This window comes from Halichoeres trimaculatus, unplaced genomic scaffold (assembly GCF_033239565.1).
Source record: "Halichoeres trimaculatus isolate MK-OKI-2021-1 unplaced genomic scaffold, fHalTri1.1 fHalTri1_scaffold_7, whole genome shotgun sequence".
NCBI classification, from domain to species: Eukaryota; Metazoa; Chordata; class Actinopteri; order Labriformes; family Labridae; genus Halichoeres; species Halichoeres trimaculatus.
Window position 1 is genome coordinate 23,974,832 of NW_027437185.1, and position 27,275 is coordinate 24,002,106.

Here is a 27,275-nt window from a genome sequence, read left to right on the forward strand (position 1 = left end):
AGTCTTCCTGGGGTCCATACAACAAACAACTGAAAGAAAAACAATTATTTGAAACTGCTCAGTGTTAAAAGAAAAAAACAAACAAACAAAAAGACAGCAAATGTGCAATAAAGAAAAGTATGTTGAGAAAAAAATGAAAATGCAAATCGAAATAAAAATTGATAAGTAACATAATCAAAGTTCTGAAACAAAAACAAATTGATCCAAAAACATGGGACAAAAAGTGATGAACCAAAAGTTCAAAACATCAGTTTTTTTTCATCTCTTAGACATCCTTCAGAATTTTGTCTAGGTGACTTTTTTAAAGAACAAAGTCAAAGAAATATCATCAAGGATCTTTGTGTTCAAAATATAACTACAACAGCAACAAAGCAGATGGTGAGGGAGGTGTGAATATGTGAGCAGTATTTAGGTGCTGTGGTTTTAACAGAGCTCAGTCTGGTGTGGGAATTGTTTTAGTCGCCTCTGCAGTATGGTCATGACCTAAAAAACAACATTCAATATGATCACACTTGCAGATAAAGTGTTTGACTGGGGACAGTAGTTGCAGTAAATACTCCATGAAGGATTTCTGCACTCATTTATCTTTTAAACAGTTTCTTTTTTTTTTTTTTTTTTACAAAACAAAACAAAACAGAACAAAAAACTCAAATCAATTATTGGAAATTTTATAAGTGTGTATGAAGTATGCATGAAGAGGAAATGAGGACATTATAAAGGGGCAGTGAAACCACTGAAGACTTTTTTAGGTCGCCAGTTTAGTGTCCACTCAGCACCTCGACTTCCCCTCTCAGCTCTGTACTCAGTAGTAGCCTGTAGCGTGCTCCCCATGTGCCAGGCTGTGTCCAGACTGTGTTCAGTGTTGTTGACTGCTGTGGTGCAGTTATGGACTCCTACACGACTTTAACCAACCACAACTTTTAGCGCATCTCCAGTATGTGGCATCGAAAGGCGAATAAGGAAGTCGACTTTAAAAACTTTAAACCTCTCGGTTAACGGGCAGAAGGGATGCGCGAGTCCAGCACTTATTGACGATCTCCGTTGTGGTGAGTACAGGACTACTTTTTTTTTTTTTTTTTTTTTATAACACCGACTTGATCTTACTCTGGTAATCACGTGTAGGCTGTAACCCGTTGTCGAAAAGTCTGGATTTATGTGGTTAGAAGCTTCATTTTTTGTCGAACAACTCAACAACATTCAGCATACAATGGACGGTAACAAGTGTGTTCACTTAAATGTTTCGAATAGGTAGGATTTTGGAAACTCACGTGTTTTACGACACTTTGCACGCGCGTTTATTGAAGCCCACATTTTACACCAGTTTATTGTGTGATATAATGTAATTATTCACGTTGTCATATATTATTCAACAGTAATAAAGCAGTGAAAATGTTATACCAATAACCTACGAAAACTTTACTGGACTTTATGAAACTTCACTGGTAGTAGGCTATGTCTTTTTGGATGAAACAGTATCTATCAATGTTTCATTGCAGCTTTACTTTAAGTAATTGAATGATGTGAACATAGTTTGTTCAACTTATTTAACATGGATATGACTACCCTTTGGTGTTATTTTAAACTACACTGTTGCACATAAAGTTGGAATCAGATATTTTCTACCTTTTCTCATGAAATGATTGTGACAGTGTGATTTATTCTTTGCTGATAATGTACGCATGTTCTCAAAACTTTATTTTTCAATCTGTTCCAAACCTATTCAAGTGGGATTTAAACCACAGTAGACCTTTGCAAATCACAATCATTTCACGAGAAAAGAAAGAAAATATCTAGCTTCAACTTTTTGGCAGACAGTGTCATTAACCCTTTATTTTCAGTGCAGGTTCATTGAAGATGTTGTTCTATGAATTGCCAAGAAGGGGGGGAATCAAACTGTTCATTTTTTTTTAAATCTAAAGTTGGTCCATCCATAAGTCGTTTTTCTTTCTGCATCGACTTAACTTTTTTCTGTTGGTATTAATTTGTGCATTTTCTCTAAAACTGATTCAAAAGTCTTTCTTTCTCGCAGATTTTTAACATCACCTGGTTTGTGAACCTTGTTCAATGAAGTAATATCAAAATGGCAAGAGTCCCCAGCAGCCATGGTGCACCCAACCAATCAATGTTTTCCACCTCCATCTTCAACTCCAGCTGTCGCTTTGACGAGGAGTTCAAATACATCCTGCTGCCTGTGTCCTACAGTCTGGTGTTTGTATTTGGTTTCGTGCTCAATGCTGCAGCCCTGTGGCTCTTTATGAAGATGCGCCCATGGAACCCAAGCACAGTGTTCATGTTTCACTTGGCCCTGTCCGACTTCCTTTACGTCCTCTCGCTTCCCACCCTCATCTACTACTATGCCAACCGCAGCCACTGGCCATTTGGAGTAGCAGCCTGCAAAACAGTTCGTTACCTCTTCTATGCAAACCTCTACTGCAGCATCCTCTTTCTCACCTGCATCAGCGTGCACCGTTACCTGGGCATCTGCCACCCCATCAAGGCGCTGACCCTGGTGAAGTCCCGACACGCTCACCTGGTGTGCGGCATGGTATGGACGGTGGTGACAATCTGTCTGATCCCCAACCTTATTTTTGTGACCACCTCCAGGAGAGACAACGACACTCTCTGCCATGACACCACCAGTCAGCAGGCGTTTGATGAGTATGTGAACTACAGCTCTGCTGTGATGGTGCTCCTGTTTGGGATCCCTTTTCTGGTCATTGTGGTGTGTTACTGCTTGATGGCACGGACACTGTGCCAGCCAAGACAAGGATTATCTGCAAACCCACGTAGCAACGCCTCACGTAAGAAATCAATCAAGCTCATTATCGTTGTTCTGGTGGTATTTGCAGTGAGCTTTGTCCCGTTTCACATCACACGAACGCTTTATTACACCTCACGTGTTCTAAACATGAACTGTGAATTCCTTAACATTGTCAACTTTACGTACAAGATCACCAGGCCACTGGCAAGCATCAACAGCTGCATTGATCCTGTTCTTTATTTCCTGGCTGGGGATCATTACAGGTCCAAAATGATGTCTGTGCTGACTGGAAAAAGACACATCACAAGCAGTCAGGTACCTGAACAGCCAAACAATAACCAAGACATCGCTCTGGTCTATAAAAACTCAGCCATTGAAGACAGTGGAGAGATAAAGAGATAGCTGGAAAAGTGAATTATTAACATGTATTGACAATTACTGCTCCAGCCTAACATTTCTCAAACAGGATAAAAAACATTCTGTAATCCACTTCATTTTGCAGTGAGAGCTTTGGAGGAGTATCAGTGAACTGTAATATTTACCCACAGCATACAACTGTACTGTATTAAATCTGTTATATTCCTCTATGATACACCCATGTTGGATTGCCTGCACTTTTTTGGTGTCACATGTATACAATGAGTTAGTATGTGGTGTTCCCGTATGTGGAGAAAATGACACCTTTAATGTAGAGATTATCAGCTTCATTTTGACATCTGAGATAAGCTGCTCAGACAAGGGCGCTCTTAGACACTCTGCAGTAAATCTGGAAAGATTCAGTGTGTGATTTATTGTCATCCTGGTTGAATCAATGGTAACAGCACTGATCTTAACCTCAGAAAAGACCAAAGATGGCTGAATCTCAGGCTTTGCCTGACTTTAGGGATTTCTTCTTGTTTTATAAACAGTGTCTGTGTGTTACCCAGAAACTGTAACGCCTTACTCCAGCTGTTTTTGTCCTTCAGTTTTACAGCTGTCTCCTGCTAAGCTATGAAACAAAACAGAGACTCTGATTCAAGCTGGAGATTTCATTTCAAACCACCCCCTCCTCATTTGAAGGAGAAGGGATTTTCCTTTTACTTTTCACCTTTGGGACAGATACATGGAAGTTAGAGGCTTAAATCCCTGTTTTATCAGTAATTCAAGCAGAGCTCTTTGATAGTTCTGCAGGATGTGAGCAGTGCTGGAAAGTTTTCCTTAATGCCACAGAGCACTGCTTACTCCACTCTTGTATATATTTTGGTGTACGAACCTTTGATGGAGCAGATGTTTTATACAACTCAATGTCACGTGTTTATCTCATGTTACTGAGTAGAGGCACTATCTTTAAAAATGTTATTTTAATTAGGGATGCACCGATCCAGCTTTTCTGGTCCTGATACTGATACCTGGGCTTTGGGTATCGACTGATACAGATACCGATCCTGATCCGATACCAGTGTTAAATAATAACCTGCATGCTCTACTGTGGAATAAGACTGGTAATCTTTTGAGTAAAAGACAAAAATGAGTACACACGGAATTACTGAAGTTAATATTTATTCAAGTTATAAGTGTTTAAATGTTTAACAGCAGTTTGGTTAAAAATTGCTTCAGAATTCACAGAAATGACTATTTGATTGTAAAACTTTATACCTTGTAGACTAAATCATAGTTAAACCTTAGTGTCAAGTTTGGATCCATCCCTTCCCACCAATACCTGCTCCAGCTTTGAGGGCCTGGATTGGCGCCAATACCAGGATTGGATCGGTGCATCTCTAATTTTAATTGGAGCAATCATGTATCATATGGTGCGACTGAGAATTACTGCTGCTCAGCATCATGAAGAAGTGAGAGCAGAGGAAACTGGACATGATGGATTGTCATAACCCCAATGACAAAAACTGTTTAGATCTGTCGTTACAATTCCGAGGACTCATCTGTTGGAAGATACCACTTATTTTACAAAAGTTATTGATAATTAATATATTTATATTTTTTAAAGTTATCTTTTGGGCTTTACATGCCTTTAACCAGAGAAGAGAGGGCAATGAATAGAGCAGAAAATGAGTGGGGAATGGCATGTGGGAAACAGACCACACACTGGATTCAAACCTAGGCCGCCTGCTCAAGGTTAACCCTCATCAGGGGCGCGACCAAGACTGTGACTGCTCCTGATGATATGTTTTATGTGATAAGAGCAGAAAGATGTGAAGTATATTAACTCCAGCATACAGGATAAGTCAGTAAGTCATGTGTCAATTTTAAAGATGTTTAACATGCACATTTTCTCACCTCACTATAACTTGTATTGTGTCTGTGCTCTATAGTAGCTATGTGGTGCATGAATTGTCTGAAATATTCCAAGCTAAAATCACAACATACAAGATAAGGACAGTCAATTTTGATATTTCCTGGGTAATAAAACTTGCACAATTTATTGAGTGTCATCTTCAGTGCTTTTTCATCAACTTTGTCAGTTCTCTATTGTGGCTGCATGGTGCGTTAATTGATGCAAGTATTCAAAGCTTACTCCACATACTTTATGGGTTCAACAACAAAGTCTGCCATAATTTATCTTCCAAAAATTTTTAAAGACACTGATGGGCAGAATAAAGTTTGTCCACATGAATTATAACTGGGCAAGAGAGTTAATGAGATAAAACTTTAAAGGATAAGGATATCGAGACTTATACAAGCAACCATTTTTAGAACTATGGAATTACATTTCGAAATGTGCATTGAAATATGGATGTTTAAAACCTTGATCAATAATGAATTAAATTAGAAATTTGTACTTGTATTATTTGTACATGTTAAATCAGCCAAGCCTAAATGAAGATTATTTCATCAGCATATATACTTCACTACTTACTTGAGGGACACACAAAAAAGAAATCTTCTCAAGAGCAGTTTCTGAAAAAGACAAAGTTGTTGTAAAAGTCATGTTGAGCAAGAACAATGCAATGAACTGCTCATTTCTAGTTTTTCAGCCAGCATGTTGAAAACTTTGAAATCACTTGTGATAATAGTTGTATGTCCAACTAAGTGTTTTCCATACGAATAAATACCAAAAAACACAAAGATCCATTATTCTTTGTAACCTGTCAAATGGACATTTCATGTACCTTCACACACACGGGAGCAGAGAAGCAATGCCCATTTACTGGAGAGAGACCAATGTGTGTAGATTTTTTGTCACATATGATCTTTAATGTTTTTCTCTATAACAGCACAGAGTGCATTAAAAAACAGTGACATGCACATGTTTTGATGTGCTAATGGCTTTTCTTATTGCCAAAATGACAAATAAAGTTACAAAATGGCAGCCATTTTTAACAAAGCAAGAACATAGATGTGAGATTATATTTACCATGTGTTTTATTACATTAATTTGCTGAAACAATCTACAGAAAATGTGTCAGTGTCCCGAGTGTTGAATTCAAACCAGCCAATTTACAGCAGTTGATCCTGAATGTAACGCCACTCCTGCTTATGAGCGCCCCCCTGTGGTCTGCTTTTACAGGAAGTTGCATGTTTGGAGGAGAAACCATCTCAGCTAGGTGAGTGAAACAGATAAAGTAACCTACTTCTTGCTTTTAAAAAAAATGTACTTTAAGTTTGTAGCATGGAGTGAAACTGTTTTTACAACACACTTTGGGCCTTTCTTTGCCCTCAGCACTGTTTGACAGACAACGACTGTTGACCAGCAAATGTGTTCATACACGGTAGGATGATAAATTCAACCTGTAAAAATATTGTTAGCACACTCTTCTCTCAATGTGATTTTTTCTACATGTGTTCAATGATGAAGAAGCCCGACATGTAGGCCTGTATGTGACAGCACGAGGCAAAAACTGCTCCTGTTGAATTTATTCACCTGTTCAGCCCGCAGTGGAGGGTTTAAATGTTTATTTTAGGACTCGAGTGTTTAATATTAATGAAACAGAATTAAGTTACTTGACAAAAGTGTGTCTCATACTTCAAGCATAGTTTGCTTTTCCTAAAATCTTCTTTGCTACATATGCAGCGGGTCGTATGGGGTCAAAGCACACAAAATAGCTTCCAGTGATAGCTAATCATGTTTTGCAGCGTTTAAAATGTTGTCTTAAAATTGGAAAATTTTGGCTTCATGTTGAATATTTATGTAAAATAACTTAAAGAGAAGCAACCATAAAGACTAAAAGAAGATATCCTTTATCTATTAATTTTATTTGAAGGTGCATTTTCCAAGTAACTTCAACTATCGACAGCATGCAGCAGAGGGAAACACTCTGATATGCTGACTCCACGGCTGACTCACTGTTTTAGTGGTTTTCTTCTAGATTCCAGTCATTTATAGCCTTTCAAATATCGATAAAGATGATAAATTATGTTTTCCCACGAAATTAATTTCTATTTTACTGTCAGATATTTGCCCAACATTACACAGCAACTTCACATTTTCAATCATAGATGAGCTGTTCTTAAGTTTTTCAGCCAATTCCGTTGAGTCAATATTATATTCTATATTAATTTATATCGTAAGGTTGTGTTAATGTTTGGGGAGTTAAAATCTCGATGCTGTCGAATATAAGAGATAATTTTTAATCAGAGCACTATCCGCTCCTATAAGGCTGTACCACGGGTTTTTATCGCCCTCATCGATTCATATGATGTATATATAACGTGCAATAGCACCGAGGAAAGAAATAAGATCAAATCAAATATTTAAGTGTTAACTGATATAGCGTTTATCGATTTTTCATTTTTTGTGTTATTTGATCATTTCCTTTTTTAGGGTTTGAGCGCCTGAAAAAAATAAGTATCGAGTGTTTAATCAATAAATTCTTCCCACCCAATAACATATGTAAAAGATGAAAAATCAAACTATTGGTAGGTTTGACATCATTTAATTTGTCCATTAGAAATCCTCTTATCTGAAGATACTAAAGTAAAATAAAGTGTATGCCATGTCCTATATTACATTCATTCTTTCAAAACATTTCAGCCCCTCTCATTTTAGTTATAAAGAGCAGGGAACTCATTCCTGAATCAAATTTAACAGCCAGAGAAAAATGATGCAGTTTGACACCCTCTGCCATGTCACTGACCTTATTACTATTATTTGATTGTTTTCTCTGTATCTGTCTTGGTCAGCCAGGTTTACCTGAATAAGTAGTGGGATTTCTTCCCCCCTTATCATCGACCATCATTCAGACAGACAACACGTCGGAATGAAACACTTGATGTCCCCAGGCAGAGAGGATGTGAGCTTGTGCTCAAGGACAAACTGTGGACGGAGAGCTCAATCAATGATCGGATTCAAGACATCTACAGTAGAGAAAAAAGTTATTTTTTGAGAAAAAAAAATCTTTCATTTCTATAGACATGTAGAAAAAGAGCCTGACTGAGGGACACGATTCAGACTTCTTGTAGAAGTCTATTCAGCTCCAAACATCATCATTAGTCCCTGAGATGTGACAAAGTAGACGAGTCTAACACCACTGACTTTTAATGTTGAAAAGATTTCTTTTAGTCTAATGTCTCAACTTTCAGCAGAAACGGCTTGCATTGAAATGACTTTGATACTGGTTGATATTTTCAGCTTTGTAGCTCAGGACTGAGGCTTTCAGAAATTTTGAATATCTAAAAAATAAGAGTTATGACAGCTTTTTATTTTGAACTTTAAACCTATGTAAGCCGTTCAAGGACCCCCGTTTTAAAATTGTTAAATCTGGAGTAATAAATTCAGTTTTTTAAAGAGAAAATTAATGATTATCTTTGCACAACCATGTCAACAACCTCATCAGAGTCAAGGGAATATATTTTTGGGATCCTCCATTACCAGAAAGTAAATCACACAGAGAAGAAATGTATCAGATTTGCTTTTAATTAAAAGCTAATATTCCTGTTAGTGTGTATTGATTGTGAGGTACACCCACGCCTTGGCCTAAAGTGATGCATTTGTCGAGCCTTGAACATTTTTTTTCTGTGTTTTTCTCTTGTTTGGCAAATTATGAGGCAGAGATGAGGGGATCTCAAGGACGGCGTGGACTTCAATTTAATCGAAGAGGCTGAGAGTGGAGTGGAAAGAGTGACACACCAAGGAGAGAAGTTCATTATTCTGCTGAAAAGGAAACCAATGGCTTTCACTGTAGCCATGGAAACCGGCCTTTCTTTCGCCGTCAGACCTATGATAAGGTACTTCACAGCATTAAGCACAATTATCGCAAGGTAAAAAGGGGAAATATTGCTTTCCAATGCTAATAGATGTTAGATATTGATTGGCATGGCGATTCATATAGAAGTATGCCCTGCTGGTTTCACCTCTCTGACTTACGGTAACCTTTTATCGAGGGTTGATGGAGGTGATGCTGGATATAGGCCTTTTTAAAGGCACTATGGTCTTCAGGTTCTCTTGTATCTTTACTTTGATATTAGAAAAAATCTCTTTACTCATGCCGGCATGAAGATAAACTAAGCTGTGAAGATTGCAAATCCACGATGTGGCTTTTCTCTCTTTTCAAAATTTAATTTTAATTTTATTTGACCAAGAAAATATCTGCATATAATCTGGCACCTTTTTGTTCTGAAAAGTCTCTTTACATAAATGCTGAACAGCGGCTGCTTCCTGTCATTAGCATGCCATTTTGTTGTCGAGTGACCCTGCTCCCACTCTTACACAATGGCAGCTTGGCCTTGGCAGCAGTGAGGTCAGCGCCAAGCACAAGTCCAGGCTGTGGGGGGTGTTTGGTTGGTGGTGATGGCGAGAGTGATGGTGAGAGGATGGAGGATTAGTATTGTGGAAAGCTCAGGAGCTGCTGTGTGTGAGGGGGGATACGGGTGGTGGCAGTGGGTGGGGAGGCAGATTGTTTTAACCCCTATTACAGCAACTGCACGGTGCTCCTCTTATCTGAGAGGCTGCAGCCACTCATTAATATTCCATACATATGGCAGCGTTTCTGTATCATTGTCTATTAATGGGAGGGATAATCGCTCATTCAATTATCAGGCAGTCAGCAAAAGACCAACGGTGTCTGCACACCCCCTGGTTCACACAGTGGCACGGCCCAAAACAGAGGTGTGCCAGTGAGAAGGTGAGAGCGATAGCGGGGATTACAACGTATTAGCTACTTTAATAAATCAGAAGGCGGGAATAATGTGAGGCAAATGAGGGATTTGTTGGCGAACACGAAACATGCCTGAACTTTGGAGCAACAAAGCAGAACAGGCTCTGCAAAAAGTCCCTCATGTGGCACTTTCAGAGATGCTTTAAAACGCTGACCTCTGAAGGGATGACCTCTTGCTTTGATAGCTGAGGATAGACTCTAATGTGTGCAGAATGAAGCTTGACCCTGATTTCTGCAAGGCTAAAGATCTTTGAGGTGATCAAATGTAGGTGATCTGTGCTCTGTGGCCCCAGGACCCCGTGCTGTCGGTCCCCCCGCTGCAGGGGCCACGGCCTGGATGTGAAGGGGTTACTGATAATAGTGTGACCCTTGGCTGTTTTGACCTGAGGAGACCTTGTTGAGTCAACAGAAGCACACACACACAGGCACACACACACTCACAGACAGAGGAGAGAGGGAGAGTTGGAGGAAGGTGGTTAAGTTATCCAGAGTTTCTTTGGGAGGTGGAGCAGCAGAAGATGTGGAGTGTGGAGCTGTTGCAGGCAGGGGGCGGGGGGAGTGTGAACAAGATAGGAGGTGAAATGTTAACAAAATCTTATAAAATCCGTAGTTTGATAAATTTTCGCATCCTGAATGAACCGAAGGCGGCTGTGGCTGCTGTGCTGGAGGGGCCTTTTGTTGGAGGTCCCATTTTCTCTGGCGGAGCAGCACGCTCACAGGGTCAGCGAAGTTACGAAAGTAATTAAAGCTCGGTGATTCACTGCCTGCTGCAGAGAAAAGAAAGCAAGCTGTCATTCTGATTTAGAAAAATAAATTACAATTTTAATAATGGGGGAGGATGGGGGTGCGAGAACGTCTCGAGTCTCGGTTGGTTTGGGGGGAGGCGGGGTGGGCATGTTGGGTGGGAGGAGGGGTCGAGGGGGTTGCTGGCTGCCTACTTATCAATAGTTGCATTTTTTTTTTTTTTTTGAAACCGCATCGGTAGTACATTGCGAGAGCACAAGTGCCCTTAAAAAAAGAAAACCCTGGAACATTAACATACTGATTTCATGCGCATGGCAAAGGGCCTGAGCCAATATCAGAGAGGACTCAGCACTCCTATTGTCTGCAGGGACTCTGGTCCCCTCTGATATGAAAATTCAATTATTTTATAACTAGATCTGGCGCTGCGTTTTGACAGTCGACAGTAGCGCCTTGCCAGCTGCATCAGTGTGGGGGACCAGGGGCTCCTGATAGTGGGAGGGAGGCCCTTTCAGACATTGACATGTTTTTGGGGGACAAGATTGCCTAAATGTGTTGCATTTAAGGACTGAAAGTTAATCTAATGCACCACCATTATCTCACTCAGGTAATTCCAATACCATCCTCAATCTGTGTTTACGCTCTTGCACGCAGCCGCATACTCGCACAGCTATTCATTCATGGGCACTTTGAATCTGATTCCCAGGCTTTCTGCATCCAAACAGGTAATGTATTTATTTATTTCTGGGCAAAGCTGGAAACCATATAAAATATAACTTGTTTTCCAAGAGACATCAGCAGTTTCTGGGTTGTATTTCTGTATGAAGACACACAAGAAAACACTCAACACAATGCCATAAAATATCTTTTAGAGAACAGTTTTCTAAGTACTTTTTATGTTAGTACTGCTGGCTGTAGATAATACAATATCTTTAATCAGAGTTGAATACATGTTACCTGTTAAATATCGACACTTTACTCCAGGTATCTCACAGATATCTTTAAATGAAGGAAAATACTATAAGTGTAATGCTCTCATGTTTTGTCAAATATTGACATTTTCATGCGTGTTGGATTAAATATGTTGAAAGACCAAACTTTTTCAAGGTTATTTCTATGTCATGTGTAACATAGGGACACTTTTCCTTTATCCTGCACAGACATTTGTGTTTAAACTCAGAAGAAAATACGTCCTTCAGTGGGTGAATCACTGTAGTGTAAATGTTGAGTGTGGAATACTTGTGTAAATGTTTTCGCACAGACACCAAACTTTTACCAGGCTGAAACTCAGACACTTTCCTCCTGATTCTCCACCTGACAAAATGAAAACTTTCATTTTCTGCAAGTGTTAAAGTTAAGTTATTATTATTTTTTTAACATTAAAATCATTTCATCAGTGTTTTATTAGCACTGGCAGAAAACTTTTACAAGGTGTGATCCACACAGACACATAAGCTGGCCTATTTTCCCAGTTTACAGGACAGATCCTTTCATTACCTCAGTGGCTCATTGTGAGTGTCCTGAGGGGGTCTGTTCAGATTAGGGAACAGGAAGCAGCCCCCCGGTAAGTCCCTCTCTTCTCAGACCCCACTGTGTTTCTCTTATTAACCCAGCCTGGGAGAAGACGTACCTGCCTCCCCTCATTAGGGCTGTGCTGGAGTACACGCTCAGCCTGCAGAAGAATGGAGCATTAATTAGTATTCTCTGCAGGGGGAACTGCCATTAGCACTTAATTAGCAGTAAGAGTACCATTCAGTGAGGCAGCCAGTTAGTGTCTGACACAATATGTTCTGTGTCTTTTCCCTGTGTGTCATACTGAAACGCTGATGAAAGGCTTGTTTGTGCTGAGTGCTGCTTTCATATACATGTTTCTTACAGATTTTTTAGAATATTTTTAGCTCTCTTTTCCAACTCCAGCATGCTGCTTTTGGTTTATTCTGCACATTTCTACCTGCATATATTGAACATGGCTAAAACTCTCCATACAGCATTTTACCTCTCCTGTAGAAGAAACTAGATTTATTTTTTTAAGCAGATGTACATCTAAAAGCAAAGTAAAACTTATATTTTCAAGAGCTGGTTTCCTTTTAAACTTGGCTCTGCTCTCCACTCTTGGTACCAATGACCTCTATGAGGACAAACTCCATCCTCATCCACCCACACGCCTCAGCCCAGGGTGCTAAAGTGGGTGATTTGGTGGGTTATGAGGTCAACTTTCCCCTGTTGCACTCTTTGATCTGCTGAGTAGGCGTTCTTCTCTCTTTTCTCCGTGTTCCCTGTCCAGCACTGTCACCACTGAGCAGGACAAGGGAGGCTGTTAACCCACCTCGGTCCACTCCCCGGCCTCTCCGCTCCCCTGTCCCCACCACCACCCTCTTCCCTGCACCCTCCTCCTTCTCCGTGCAACAGCTTTTTGGAGACTCAGGCGGCTGGATGGTGTCGGTGGTACCTTTCTCTCCCCCGAAATCTGAGAGGCGGAGGGCTGTCATTTGCCAATTTGGCCTGAATGGGGCAGACGGTGGATTGAATGTCGTTTTCCCACCAGGCTGCACCATCCAGACCAGCAGGGGAGGGAGGGGGGACACAGGGAGCGGGATGTAATGCTAGAGTAAAATTAGAGCTTTGATGGCAGCTAATAGTGTGTGATTGGTGGTGCTGACGTGGGTTTCCAGTAAAGACGCCACAGGTTTCCTCTATCTCTCCTTCCCTCCAAGCCAAGCCCTGACCCACCTTAAAGATTATACGGGCCTGGCCTTCTCTCACAGCTGTTAGGTCTCCCTGATCGGCGTAATTATACTGCTTCAACTCCAAACCAGTCCTGTTTCTCTGCTGAGGTTGACTGAAAGTGATGTTCTGTTTAAGGCCATGGATGTGCAATGGTTTCTGTCAGAGCTCTTAATGCTTCCTTTTTATCAATGTGATACCTCAAACCTTTCTATTTGGGGGATTTTACTTGAATATATAGCTGAATGCAAACAAAACTAGCATTATTATCCACAAACAGCCTTTATAAGGTGCTATACTTAAAATTCGTATGTAAACTAAAATTGACAACAATAAGTTTGAAACAGAAGACCAAAGAAAAAGATGAGTAGGCAGTAAAGTAAGAACCAGAAATCAAACAGTGACAAAAACTCAGTAAAAACTTGTATTAGAAATGAGTGAAATTAGTTAAATTAAATAAAAAGTTGAATAATTGCCAATAGCTAGGTAAATATGGTAAATCACAGTTAATAATCTCTCTAAAACAGAATTGTCAGGCCAAATGCATCGATCTTTAAAGGCAGAAAAGAGGTTAAAAAAAAATTAGTGGACATTTTCTGGTCCCTACAGCATGCCGTAGTTAAGCAACCCTTGTGTCTTCCTGCTTCCTGCTGCTGTTTTTGTAGAAAGTCCACTGTATGTTTGAACAACTCCTCTAAGATGGCACAGTTCATAAATGAATAGTTGTATTTTTTAGTACATTTCAATACATTCATTTGATTCCTAAAACAGGAAACTAATAACTCCACATTCTAAGAATAGACTTTAAAACTGTTTCAGAGTGCAAAACATTAGAATTTTAAGAGATATATAGAGATTGATGGAGATTAACAAGATTTTTTGTCCAACAGTCATGCTCCAAATTCTCCAAATTCAAAACCAGATTAAATAGACAGGTCTTGACTTTCTTTTTAAGAAAATGTTAAAGTGTTTTAACAGTTTGTAGCAATGATTCAGGCTTTTCTACACACTGAGTTTCAACACGGTTAAACATAAAAATATGTCTTATTAGGAGAAAATGTACTGATCTTTGCCTTGATTTATTTGTGTGACTAACTTTATTTTAGTCAAATTAACAAAAGGAAAAAGAAAATAACTTGAAATAATCTGGAAATCAAATATTTGCCGACTCCTGTTTCAGGTGAGCTATTTAAATATATAAGCATGTATCAGGATAAACTTTGGCTGTTTTTTTTAACTTTATGAATCAGGAAATAAGACAACACCTAGGGTTCTTGGTTCATGAAATGGCAATGTGCAGCATTAATTGCTGCGCCTGTTGGTGTATGTAACAGTGAACTCACCAGCAGGCAGTTTTAAAAAAACTCTCTTGACAGGTCAACAAACTGTTAATGCTGAACCCTGTGACACAAGCTAGCTGAGTGCACTTTTTTCTCACCTAACAGTATTTTGATAAGTCACTAAACAAGTAGAGGGATTAGTGTTGTGTTGGGCGGGGAGGGTCTCAGGTACTGCAGCTGTTTCCTTTAGGGGGAATTAATCACCTGGGCCCACCCCACCCACCCTGCTTCCCACTAGAGAGACACGAGGGTGCACGAAACACAACACTGAGACCGGCCTGAGGGCACACACACACGCACACATACATTATATTAGCTGTTGTGATAGCTTCTGAGGCACGAGCGGCACTGTGATGTTCTGACATATGGAAGCTTAGAGGCTTCTTAAATGTCCATATCAATCTGCACGCTTGTCAGCTTGACAATGACGGAAACAGAACACCATTAGCAGTGTCAGGCGGTGTGATCCTCATCGGTGCAACATTAGAGAAATGAATGGCTGTGTGCATGACATTCCTCTGGACGTTAGCCAGGTTGATGCACAGAAAGGATATTATAGTTTGGTGTTTTTGATCAGATGCCAAACAGTTTTCAATGTTAGTGTGTTAAATGTGTTCTCAGGTTTATTTTTTTCACAGCTCAGCCAGAGCGGGGTGCAGTTTGGAGCCAGAAATATAATATCCTGTTTTAACATGGATCTGATTGCATTGATTTCATTGTCCTTCTCTGTTTTGGTAATGCTTATATGCTTGTGGCGGTGTGAGGTGATTGTCCTCTTCCTGCTCACACAAACCATTGTACTCGTCTCTCCCAGGATAGGAGATGTTTTGTTTTTGGAGCTCTTTCACTCAAGCTTTTCCTCTTTTTCTCTTTCCTTTTTTTTATTTTGACACAATAGCTTCTCTCTCCTCTCACCCAGCATGGCAACCCTTTCAAAATGGGGAAGCTCCAGGTCAGTTTCCCTTGCCAAGTTTTGCAGGCTGCCATGTTGTCTATTCTGCTCAGCTATTTAAAAAATGTTGAATATCAACAATGGCTTTCACTGGTGCATTGTCAACTTTTGTATGAAGCAATCTTGGCTCAATGAGATGGGTCCCAGAGCAGGGAGAGCTCAGCTGCAGTGTGCACCGCCACACCACTGACTGCCCGGCTCTTTGGCTCTTTTATATTTCTCTGCAGCGTTGGGAGCTGCTGCTTCTCCCGTCTGAATGGTCGTGTAAGAGGCCCGGGCTCCGGGCTGTGGATGTCTCCGCTATCTTCCAGCGCACGGCGCCACTCTTGGGCCTGCTGACAGCCAGCTGTTGAAGGTGTGTCTCACAGAGGGGGATCTGGAAGCAGCAGCAGGACCAGTCAGTTGGTGAGTGTCCTCAATTTTGTGGCCAGAGTGGGAGGAGGTTAGAAGGAAAAAGAGGAGAGGAAAGGGAGGGGGCGCTCAGGGAGATGCTGTAGGGAGCTTTGTGTCCTTCTGAGCTGTGTTTACTGTCTCAGTGTAAGTAGTCAATATCATTGACTTTTGTGACTTTGGGGGAGTTATTTATTAAAGATGGGTCATGTCACCTGTTGGGTATGAAATCATTCAGATCAGACTCAGCAAAGTAAGAAGAAAAGCCATAACTGCGCTGCCTGAAACCATTTGTACCCCTCCAACAACATCCAAACTCCTACACCACTAAACATTAATGCTGTTGGATATGCACGCTGAACGCATCACTGACTTTATGTGCAGCTTTGTGTGTTTGCACAAGTAACTACATCTATGTTTGTGTTACTGCAGAGAAAAAGATGAGAGCATGCTTCCAGATAATGGTAGCTCAGAGTCTTTGTCCGGCTGTCAGGCAGGAGAAGAGCAAAGCTGGGAATCTCTCCACTGCAGCGGCAACATCTTGTATGTTTCACTGACATATCAGTCTGAGGGGCAATGAGCCGTCGCCTCCTCTGGGTGTGTTGGTGTTTGTGTGTGAGTGTGTGTGTACACCCCCCAACACACACACACACACACACACACACACACACACACACACACACACACACACACACACACACACACACACACACACACACACACACACACACACACACACACACACACACACACACACACAACAAAGAGGTGGCACACTTAGGTACAGTTCTTTATTAGTAATACGTAAGAGCAAAGTAAGAGTTGGTTTCAGTTCACTGGAAAAGTAAAGTGGGACTTGTGTGCTGACCTGAGCACATTCATGATTTTTACTTTAATGTCTTGTGTTTTTTTTATGGGAATTCATGATTTATTTTATTGATTTTGTTGCTTTTCTATGAACTATTCACTCATTTCTTGTGTTGCATGATCTATTTTACTTATTTATGTGGTTACTTTTTAATTATTTGTTTATTAGCTTTTCTTAAAGTCACCAGAGGCATGTGGTTTGAAACTTATTTTAAGTAGTGTATTTCAAATATTTCATTCAACATGCATTTCAGTTTAACTCAAATTTCATTTTGTGTCATTTCATTTCCTTTTTTTTCGTCTTTGAGTCTTTAACCTGTAATCACTCTTAAAAAATTTTGTTCTTATAATCATAAAGCCACATATTCCTCATGCCCCACTTTGTTAATATGATAGAGACTACTTTTATCACTGACATGAATTACTTAACTTATTTTAACCACTTACCTAAAATATCTTAACGTACCAGTCCCTGTACACAGCACTAGGACCCGTGTTGTCCTCTGTCTCACCTCTCGGGCTCGAGCCACAGCAAGGTGACCACGCTCATCTCGGAGCAGCTCATCCATTAAGTTGTCAACAGAGTCAGCTCCTCGCCTTAGTTTGCTCCTCTCCCACAAGACTTCCTCTAATGAAATACGCCACAATCACTGCACTCATCTCGTCATGTGCGAGGTAATTAATTTATTTAGAGGGCGATGGCTAACTCTTAATTAAATTATGCTTTTTTTTTTAATGAGACCTTGACTGGGACTAAATTTATGACCACTATCTGCTTTATCAAGTGCTCTGCAAGCAACAAAGATTTGTCATTTTCTCTCAAATCACTGCCAGATTACCCTGAATGGCACTCATGATTTATATGTCAATTTCTGCTTGTTTGTTTCTTTATTTAAGGTTTAATAAATTACCTCTTTTAATTACCTCACCTACTTTTGGATTTCCAAAAGCCCCAATTAATGCTCAGTGCTGTATCGCAGTTACATTTTCATTTTGGTGCAGAATGCAGATAACAAACTTGGCGGCATTAATCATATTACAAAATTGGGTGTATTTAATTAATTAAAGTTGCACTGCAAATTAATTGTGCATCCTCACAATATTATCTTAAGCTAATGAAGGCTTGACAAAGAGACTGTTTCATTTTTTAAAGGCGGCTAGATTAGTGGGATCTCAATTATGGCTAAAACAAAAGAGGGCTGCTTGCTTGGGCACGCCGCAAAGCGAAAAGTGACCATTCAGCACTTTCCTGCAAACAAAAAGCGGAGAAAGTTTCCTTTGTTTTTGCAAAAACTGAACATGGCAATGATTCAAAAGATACATGGGAAATAATGAGGGCTGTAATTAGCCAGCCAGGCAATAACACTATTTAAAGTGATCATCATATAGAGGTGCTTGATAATGCCATTCACAGGCAGCAGTTACAATCACAACTTTAACACTGGTGCAAAAAAAAGCATCTAATTTAAAATGTGTTCCCTTTTGTTGCATGTGTACAGAATTTTGGCGCATCTCATGCTGGTCTGAAAAGCCGAACAAACCCTTGAAACCAGCAAATGAGATGTAATATGATGTCTCTGTGGGAGGAATGGAGATCGCACAGATTAGAGGTTCAAGTGTGTGGAAGTTTAGGCTGAAGACTTTGTCCCTGAGCACACACACACTCACACACATACAATCTTGTTGCTTAATCCAGCCTCAAACGCGCAGTGGCTCAGAAGCAGAAATGTATTTATTGAAATTTTCTGCCTAATTTCAGCTGAATTGAAATTAGCTTTCACTGGGTGCTAGCTTATAAATCACCATAATTTAGCATTTTATTTTTCATTTAACGCGTCATATACCAAATGTTTTAATATGAGCGTTTCTTCTAATCTGCTAAGTAAATGTAAAGAGTCTTTGTCTCAGAAATGACCTGAAGGAGCTAATAATCATTGTGTATTCAGCTCATAAATGCCTCCAGCGATGTCCTCTCCTGTGATAGAATTTAATTCGCTTTTAGCTTCATTAGCCAATAACCACAGCAGGAAAAAAATGCTCATGTCAATTACGGGCCCTCTAAGGGTCAGTGAGTATATGATTTTTTTAACCGCACACCGCTGCACATGGTTACATGGAGAGGTAGTAACAATGATTAACCCCGGGCATCTGTGCGAACAATTTAGCATGCACTTATGTGTCGAGCGTACTTGATGAAATGTTGCATCCCTAAATGATGCGCAGCTCCATCCCCAAAGAGACCTGATGGAGTGAGAAAGTGCTTCCCTGGCTGAGTGAGATGGAGCAGAGTGTTGGGTGGTCACGCCTTGTCTGCTCATGATAGTGGCAGGTTAAAGAGATTACACCCGGTCCGTGTCAGCAGCCTTGGCCTTGTTAACAAGGGCAAATAATGAGAAAGGATATGCTTGGCCTGCCGAGGAGAAAAAAAGAGGCCAAAGTTTGAAGCATGAGTAGGAAAAACAAATTATTGTCTTACAAGCTAATGTCACAAGGTGGAAGACGTTCTGTTTCATGACACACGAATGACTCTGCTGCTACAGTGGGGTTGTCCTGTCAGATTTGAAACACTTCAGGAAAGCTCTCATGAAATCTTTTCTCTCTGACTGCTTCTTTTGAAGGTTTGAGTGACAGTCCCTTCACCTAATGACTCAACTTGGACGCCTTCGCTGCCTACAAAAGGAGCTAATCGTCAGGGTTGAAATCCACACATGTGGTGAGTTCACGAATCTCTCTACTTCATCCTCTTCCTGGAGCTCTCCTGACAGTTTAAAAAGCTCCAAATACAGCTGTCCTGTGTGGGAATAACTGGAGCAAAGTGATGACACAAAGCAGCATTTCTAAAAAAATAATCTAGTTTTATACTTTACCTGGCCCTTTTCCTTCTTTATGATACTTAACAGTATAAATTCCAGAGTTTATGAGGATTTGAGACAGCGAACACATAATTATCCTAGTCCGTTAAATCAGGTTTGGGTTTTAAGGATTTGGTCGATTGTAACTGTTGATTTTAAAAATATCAAAGGTAAATGAATTCTTCACTTTTCATTTGTATTTTAAATAGTTTTTTTTGTGGATCTCGAGGAGAACCTGAGCTACTGAAAGCTTTAATGCAGCAGCAGGATGCAAAGGTATCGTCTTATTATTTATACATTTGAGGAGAGTCTTTTGTGTCGCTCACACTGAACCTAAACCACACATGAAAAGCTAATCTTCACAAATCTGAAAAGCCGACTTTCATGCTGCTATTAAATGATACCTGTTGCTTTACATTGCGATGGGACAAAAGTCTGAATTTACCAATGTAGAATCCACAGAAAATGCATTTTGCAAAGGACTTCTAAAGCATTTTTGCAGTTTTTTTTTTCAATAATTTTCTGACATGAATTAACAAACCACTAAAATCAATCAAAGGGATTATTTTAAACAGTCATTAGCTTAAAAAAGATGCAAAACACTGAATCCTGAATTACATGTCCTGCATTAAACTATTTTGGTGAAGTATTTCTGACAACTCTTCTGGGTCAAAAAAGTCACATTACCTTGAGGAATACTCTCCTTGCTTTGTGGAATAAAGAGGTGATAATAGCAGCACTTTTATGCCTCTAAATGACCCGTGAATATTATTTTACCTGTGTTGAACTGGGAGGACGCGACCATTCACGCCGGCACAATGGGAACAGCAGACCGTGCGTAAATTGCATCTTCATTTGCATTCCTCGTCCAAAAATCATGCAAATCTTAATGAGACGCTCTCCATTGTGGCTGTAATTGAAAAGCCATTCTTTGTTAATTACTGTTCCTCAAAGGCCTTGTCCGCAGTCACTGAGCTGAAACAAAAAAAGTTATTGATTCTGGAGGTCGTGGGGTTTAGAAACGGACACGGAAGAATAATGTTGTTTATTGTGCCTCTGAGATTGCACTTTCGATTGCTTGAAATATCTCTGTCCTGTTTTGGGGACGTGGAAAAAAATAATTCAAAAACGCGTGCAACCATGTTGCGACCATAAAAAGGCAATGAAGGCATTAAAAAGGAGGTTGATATCAGTCTTTTAGTGGCTTTGACTGTAGCTGTTGCATCTAGTCGAATCATGAATGAGAACGACTGTGACATGTATGGAAATGAGTGGATAAAAATGTAGAATAAATGCCGCTTTCTGTTAGGCACAAAATGGATAACACCCACACACCTTTATCACATAAATACCTGAAGTATTTTAGGCCCAGAGGCCTTTTGTTTGGTAAAAAACAAGAGATATTGTCTGAAGCTCCCTTTTTGATTCAGTGACTGAATACAACATTGTGTGGATGAAAGTGTGTTAATAGAAATGAAAAATTAAAATCAGATTTACGTTGGAATAAAACTTTTTTTTGGCTCGATTGAGTTGAAAAAATAAATAAATAAAAATAGCGCTGTAAGGCTTTGCGCGTGCTTTTCGCAATCAATCCATTTCTAAACACTGAATTATTGATGTTCGAGGAAATCACACATCGCGACGTCCACTTATTTCCTCACATTCAACAGTGCTCTCGTTACTCCGTGCGCGCTCAGAGTCTCATAGAGGGTCTCTGTGAGGCGCACTGGGTCTGAATCGGAGCAGACTGTGCTGGTGGTCCTCCGCTCCTTAATTAGGAAATTAGCTGCACAGAGGCCCTCATTACCCAAACCCGGGTTACTCTCTGCTACCGGTCTATTTCCATAAGAAGATTACAAGCGGATCAGTATTGAGATGTGGCCAGATAAACAAATAACTGCTCTCTGAGAATGGATGGCTGCTAATTGGACGTTAGTTTTATTACTGCTGCTCTGTGTGCAACGCCCCATTGTAGGCGAAAATTAAATTCATGAAGTGATGTCTCCCTTCACATGATTTACTACAACTATGGGTGATGGGATTCACTTCACTTAAAGATAATGACAGCTTTTAAAGCTCTGAATAGCCATAAATATTATTTCTTGTCATTTTTGTCTGTTAAAAGTCAGTATGGTTGATTTTTAAACATAAAGGATGATGGAAAAATTCATTTTATAGCTAGAGTGAGCATACGTTTTTTTATTCAACAGAGTTTGAAAACAGGAACTTTCATTTAGGCTTTAAAGAGGGAAAATGATTGACAGATGGTATTCATCGGAAAATAAAAGAGGCAGCTTTTTAAACCTTGATTTGCCAGGAAACGAAGACAGACTTTTTTTTTAAACTGAATTCTGTATTTAAGTAAGCAGTTTCGATTGTGGGATACTGCTGTTGGTGCAGCGATACCTGAATTTGAAACTTGAAAAATACATTGAAAGCTTCCCTTCCCCGAACACAACGTCAAATTTCGAGGCTGCAGAAAGTGAGACACCTGAAAAATGCACATAGAGCACATGATCCCCGCAGAGCTCATGTAAATACAGAGGTGTTAATGGCGCTTTTCGATGGGCGATCCGCTCGTGGTCATTAGCAGGTGTGACTTTTTTTTCCCAGTTGAAGCTCTGACTGAGTTTCAGGTCGTTTGTAAGGACGCACATGCAAATGTTGACCACTCAGAGAGGCCATTTTAATAACCATTAACACTGTGGAGAGAAGAACGAGACAGCAAACAGAAGCTGAAGAGTTTTGGGAGAAGTCTCTGACCCGCAGTGAGCCTCTTCCACAGCCTCTCGACTGTTCCCCCGGGAGGAAAGAGATGTTCCGTCCCCTCCACAAGAGGTCGTTGATGCATTAGAGTTTTACCTTTTGGGAACCTGAACCACAGAAAAAAAACAGACAGCTTCCTGAAATGAAATCTTGAAATCCCAATTTAAAGACCGTCTTACTGAAGGTTAAATTCTGCATTTTAGTAATTCTATTATCTAGTAGAATAACAAAGCTTAACTCAAGTCTTCAGACGCATCATGTTTTTTTTTAACATCACATCATATATTCAAGTTAAGACAGGAGCTTTGATCCAAGTTTAATACAGCTTATATCAGAGAGTAGTATCTCTTTGAATTTTATTAAAATACTTGGTGATTTTTTTTCTGAGAACAGTTATTTCCCGGGAACAGGTGGTCTAATTTATGGCTAAAACAAAAGAGGTTACAAAAGTTTAAGAGCTTGATTATACAATTAATTATTGTTTATAAGATGCTTTAACAGCTGCTTAATAAACAGCAGCATTTATAAGACAGTGCTAAAAGAGTCTAAAAGCTGTTGAACAGCCCAGGTGAACGCATTTCCTACTGCTAAGCGCAGATTCTTTTCCAGTATTTCAGTCTTTTATTTTACAGTGTAAACTCAGTTTTGCTTATCTTTAGTTTCTGAAATCTCCTTAATATATATTTTTAAATTGCTCCTTTAAGACCTGTATTTAGTTGCTCTGTTGAGACTACACATGTAGCGAGTGCAGGAATCTTGACTGTTTGCGTACTGAGCTTCTCCGGGTTTGCTCAGTTGAGTCCACGATATAGAAAGCTTCACAGAAATATTAAAAAGATACTAATTTTAAAGATGATTACAAATCATTTTGAAATAATTCGAAGTGGCAGCCTGTGTACCATACCGGAATAAATCGTCAGCATTTCCCCTTCATTCCATTAACTCATAGCAAATCACTAACATTTGCTGTTTTAAAACTTGAGCTCTCCTCCTCCTCTCACCAAAACATCGCGCTGTGCGCTCCGGTTGGCTGCACGGTGGATCTGTGGAGCTGCGCGCTGATTGGTCGTCCGCTCCTCATTGTCATGCTGTCAATCCACATCACATGGTCCGGCCACCAGGCCTATTAACAGATGAGCTGGAGAACAAGTTTCAGACTTCTGTTTTGGAGCCGTGAGGGTCAGAGCTGCTGTGAGCAAAGAGAAACCAGAGGCACCTGCACACCCCGTTGCCTTTTTTGGCACAACTTTTTCCACCTTCTTATGAGACTGGTCAGTATCTCTACCTCTTTGACATCTGGCGTTGCTTGGTGAACTTTTTTTTCCTTCTATGTGCCTGTGAGTGAACAACTTAAGAATGTATAACATGATGGAAACCGAGATCAAGACCCCGCTCCCGCAGTCCAACTCGGGCTCTGCGCCGGGCACAAAGAACAACAGTATCAGCGACCAGGAGCGCGTAAAGCGGCCGATGAACGCCTTCATGGTGTGGTCCAGGGGACAGCGGAGGAAAATGGCGCAAGAAAATCCCAAAATGCACAACTCCGAGATCAGCAAGCGGCTCGGTGCGGACTGGAAACTTCTGACAGACGCTGAGAAGAGACCGTTCATCGACGAGGCCAAGCGTCTGCGCGCCATGCATATGAAGGAGCACCCGGATTATAAATACCGTCCCCGCAGGAAGACCAAGACCTTGCTCAAGAAAGACAAGTACTCTTTGCCAGGGGGTCTGCTTGCACCTGGAGCCAACGCCGTCAACAACTCTGTGTCTGTGGGCCAGAGGATGGACGGTTACGCGCACATGAACGGCTGGACCAACAGCGCTTACTCCCTCATGCAGGACCAGTTGGCGTACCCGCAGCATCACAGCATGAACAGCCCGCAGATCCAGCAGATGCACCGGTACGAGATGGCGGGACTCCAGTACCCAATGATGTCTTCAGCGCAGACCTACATGAACGCGGCCTCTACGTACAGCATGTCTCCGGCGTACACGCAGCAGACCCCCAGCGCCATGGGACTCAGCTCCATGGCGTCCGTGTGCAAGACCGAGCCCAGCTCTCCGCCTCCAGCCATCACGTCCCACTCTCAGCGGGCGTGTTTGGGGGACCTGAGGGATATGATAAGCATGTACCTGCCGCCCGGCGGGGACAGCGCGGAGCACACCTCCCTGCAGAGCAGCCGGTTACACAGCGTCCATCCACACTACCAGAGCGCAGGGACGGGCGTCAACGGCACGCTACCTCTCACACACATCTGAGAGAGGGACAGAGAAAAAGACTTCTAAAAACTTAAAGAAAAGTACTTCGGATACTTGAACTTTCTTGGTTGCTAGAAACAACGTTCAACAGTTTTGTTTTGTTCAGAAACAGTTTATTCTTGAGTTGTCCATTTTTGAAAAAGAAATAGAAATGGACCAGAGAGTGAGCGTTGAGCCCATCAGAGCACAGAGGCTTTTATCACAAGTATAAAGCAATCAGACGTATGTAGAAGAATTGGACTTCTATATTTTAATGAATGCCATATTTTCTCTCCATGAAAAGGCATGTGGCCTCGTTCAGAGAGGCTGGTGTATTTCAGAAAAGCTGGATGGAAAAAAAAGTTGCTTCATAAATGTTTACACTTAATTTGTAGAATGTCAGTTGTCTCGACTGTGTCCAAAATTTTTTGTAGTCCTCTTTGTTTTCTTCCTCCTCTTCCTCATGACATTTAGGTTAATATGAAATGTAAAGACTGTGCGGGTCGCAAGCGCAAGTTTTATTTATAGTAAGATTTTTCTTTTTAGCTTGTGAACCCGTTTGTTTTGTCACGTGAAAAATGTTCAACTTTTTGTTCTTTTTGTAAAATGTTATTTTCTGTGATGGTTCTGACAGTGTCATGTTTACTCATTCTCCTGAACGAAAAGGTTTATTTAAACTGACGTTTCTACATATTTTAAGACCATCCTCTATTCTTAAATGCTGAATAAATTTGTACAAAACATGATTTTTGATTCTGTGTTTTGTCTGTTGTTTGTAAACACGAGTTTGAGTGTTTTTATAAATCCATGAGGGGCAGGTTGAATTTTAAGGGATTGAAGAAGCTGACAAGTGTGACTATTTTCATAAATGATGCATAAAGATTCCTGAAATCCACTGGATGATAATCTGGTTATTTTAAAATGAAAGTGGAATATTTTTATCCCCAAAAGAAGAAAAAAATCTCCCCTTTAACTCGTATTTAAGGAGTATCTTTAAATTCCAACATCTTAGAGTCCAGGGTACCATAAAAAGAGATTATCTGATATTTTATCTGGCGCTGCAATTTTTGAATTCAAAACATAGATATTTTGGTCTTGCTAGTTAAAGTATTCGGACAGTTAGTGGGAACAAACTTGTTTTATCTTTCCATGTTAACTAAAAATATCATTATCTTTTCTTTTGACCCTTTATTCATATTTTTTCAGGATACACACACAAAAAAAGACTCATAACACTTTAAATCCACAGGTTGTTATCACTTTGTAATCCCAGGTCAGCCTGTGTGTAAATGACATGGTTTGTCCCACAATATACATATAATTTTGTTTGAATAAAAAATGTTAGAATCAAAAATTAAAACAGGAACCCAAACAATTGTTGGATTACTTCACAGTCAAATCAGGTTCAAAAATCACAAATTCAACACAATACGACCCATGAAACTATAATTTAATATTTTGTGAAAAACCCTTTCAGAACTGGAATAAAAATGTGTACATTTATCATGATTTCTGTGCTGACAGGAAGCCCTGAACAAGTGTCAAATTGCGTATTCATTCTAATAAAAGTAAAATGTTAGTTAAAAAAAAAGGCGTACATCTTCATCCAGGGTTTTATTTTGTAACAGACACATTCACTTCTCAGCACTGCACCATGTTTAGATAAATCAGTGCTCCAGCCTCTTCTCAACTTTTGAGTCGGGTCTATCAAAACTCACCAGAGATGAGATTATCCAAAGCAAATAAATATGGTTTTTATTTTTCATTTTTAACAAATCCTTAAACTTCATCACAATCATGAATTCTCTCATTAAACACTGTGTGCTGTGGAGCTTTGTGTGTATTTGTGCGTGAATGGAGCAGCAGTTCACCTCAGCATAAATAAGCTGTGGCCACCAAGAGGGGCCAAGGCAGTGGCAGTGGCGGTCCCGCTGGCCTTCCCACACTCCCTGCAGGACCTGATCCACGGCTCAGCACAGCGGCCTGGATTAGCCCCACGCACCTTTGTGGGGGGAAAGATTATCCAGACCTCCCTGCATTCACTGACAGGGTCTTAAGTCATTCTAGCGTGCCAGCAGCCACCCGTCACCTAATCACACTTTCTAACTCATTTTTTTGTAATTAAGCAGCTTTTCTTCTTCCTGCTCCTCTGTGTCAGAGGGTTTGCTTTGGGTCGGACAGAGTGAGGCTTTTTTTGTCTTTCATCAAAGTCTGAGAATTATGTAACCTCACCTGTACAAATACACCCTCTCATGGATTTACTTTCTACCAATCAATCAGTCATAAGCAACTTTATTGAGTCAATAGGGGCAAGTGGTTTGGAGCTGGTTGAAAATTATAAAACACAGGCAGCAAAAAGAAAGAAATAGTTACCACAAATTCAAGAAAATCCCATGAAATTATCTGTGGTAAAAGAAAAGGAAAGAGATAAGTCTCAGAAACTTTAAATGTCAAGCTTTTTAACGGATATATTTTGCAGAAGTTTAGTATGATGATCACTTTTTCCTTTAAAGTTTAGTACATATTGAAAGCAAAAGTCAGTTTGTTTAGATA

The 27,275-nt window shown here is 40.3% G+C and overlaps 2 protein-coding genes across 3 annotated transcripts in view; both read left to right on the forward strand.

Moving 5' to 3' along the window:
* The first annotated feature begins 817 nt into the window (after positions 1-817).
* Positions 818-27,275, forward strand: part of LOC141793248 (P2Y purinoceptor 4) — a 38,080-nt gene continuing 11,622 nt past the window's right edge. Inside the window, exons 1-7 of one of the 2 annotated variants that reach the window (XM_074673773.1) lie at positions 818-1,046; positions 2,030-3,076; positions 6,267-6,303; positions 6,420-6,468; positions 8,748-8,923; positions 15,837-16,014; positions 19,485-19,579. In XM_074673773.1, coding sequence (XP_074529874.1) covers positions 2,081-3,076; positions 6,267-6,303; positions 6,420-6,468; positions 8,748-8,787 — 1,122 coding nt within the window. In that variant the 5' untranslated portion in view covers positions 818-1,046; positions 2,030-2,080 and the 3' untranslated portion in view covers positions 8,788-8,923; positions 15,837-16,014; positions 19,485-19,579. Of the gene's footprint in view, positions 1,047-2,029; positions 3,077-6,266; positions 6,304-6,419; positions 6,469-8,747; positions 8,924-11,200; positions 11,278-15,836; positions 16,015-19,484; positions 19,580-27,275 lie in introns of those variants that run through there. The other variant, XM_074673774.1, reaches the window with a different exon arrangement.
* On the forward strand, positions 23,632-25,458 carry sox3 (SRY-box transcription factor 3). The gene has a single exon (XM_074673775.1). The coding sequence runs from the start codon at positions 23,841-23,843 to the stop codon at positions 24,741-24,743; it is 903 nt and encodes a 300-aa protein (XP_074529876.1). The 5' UTR covers positions 23,632-23,840; the 3' UTR covers positions 24,744-25,458.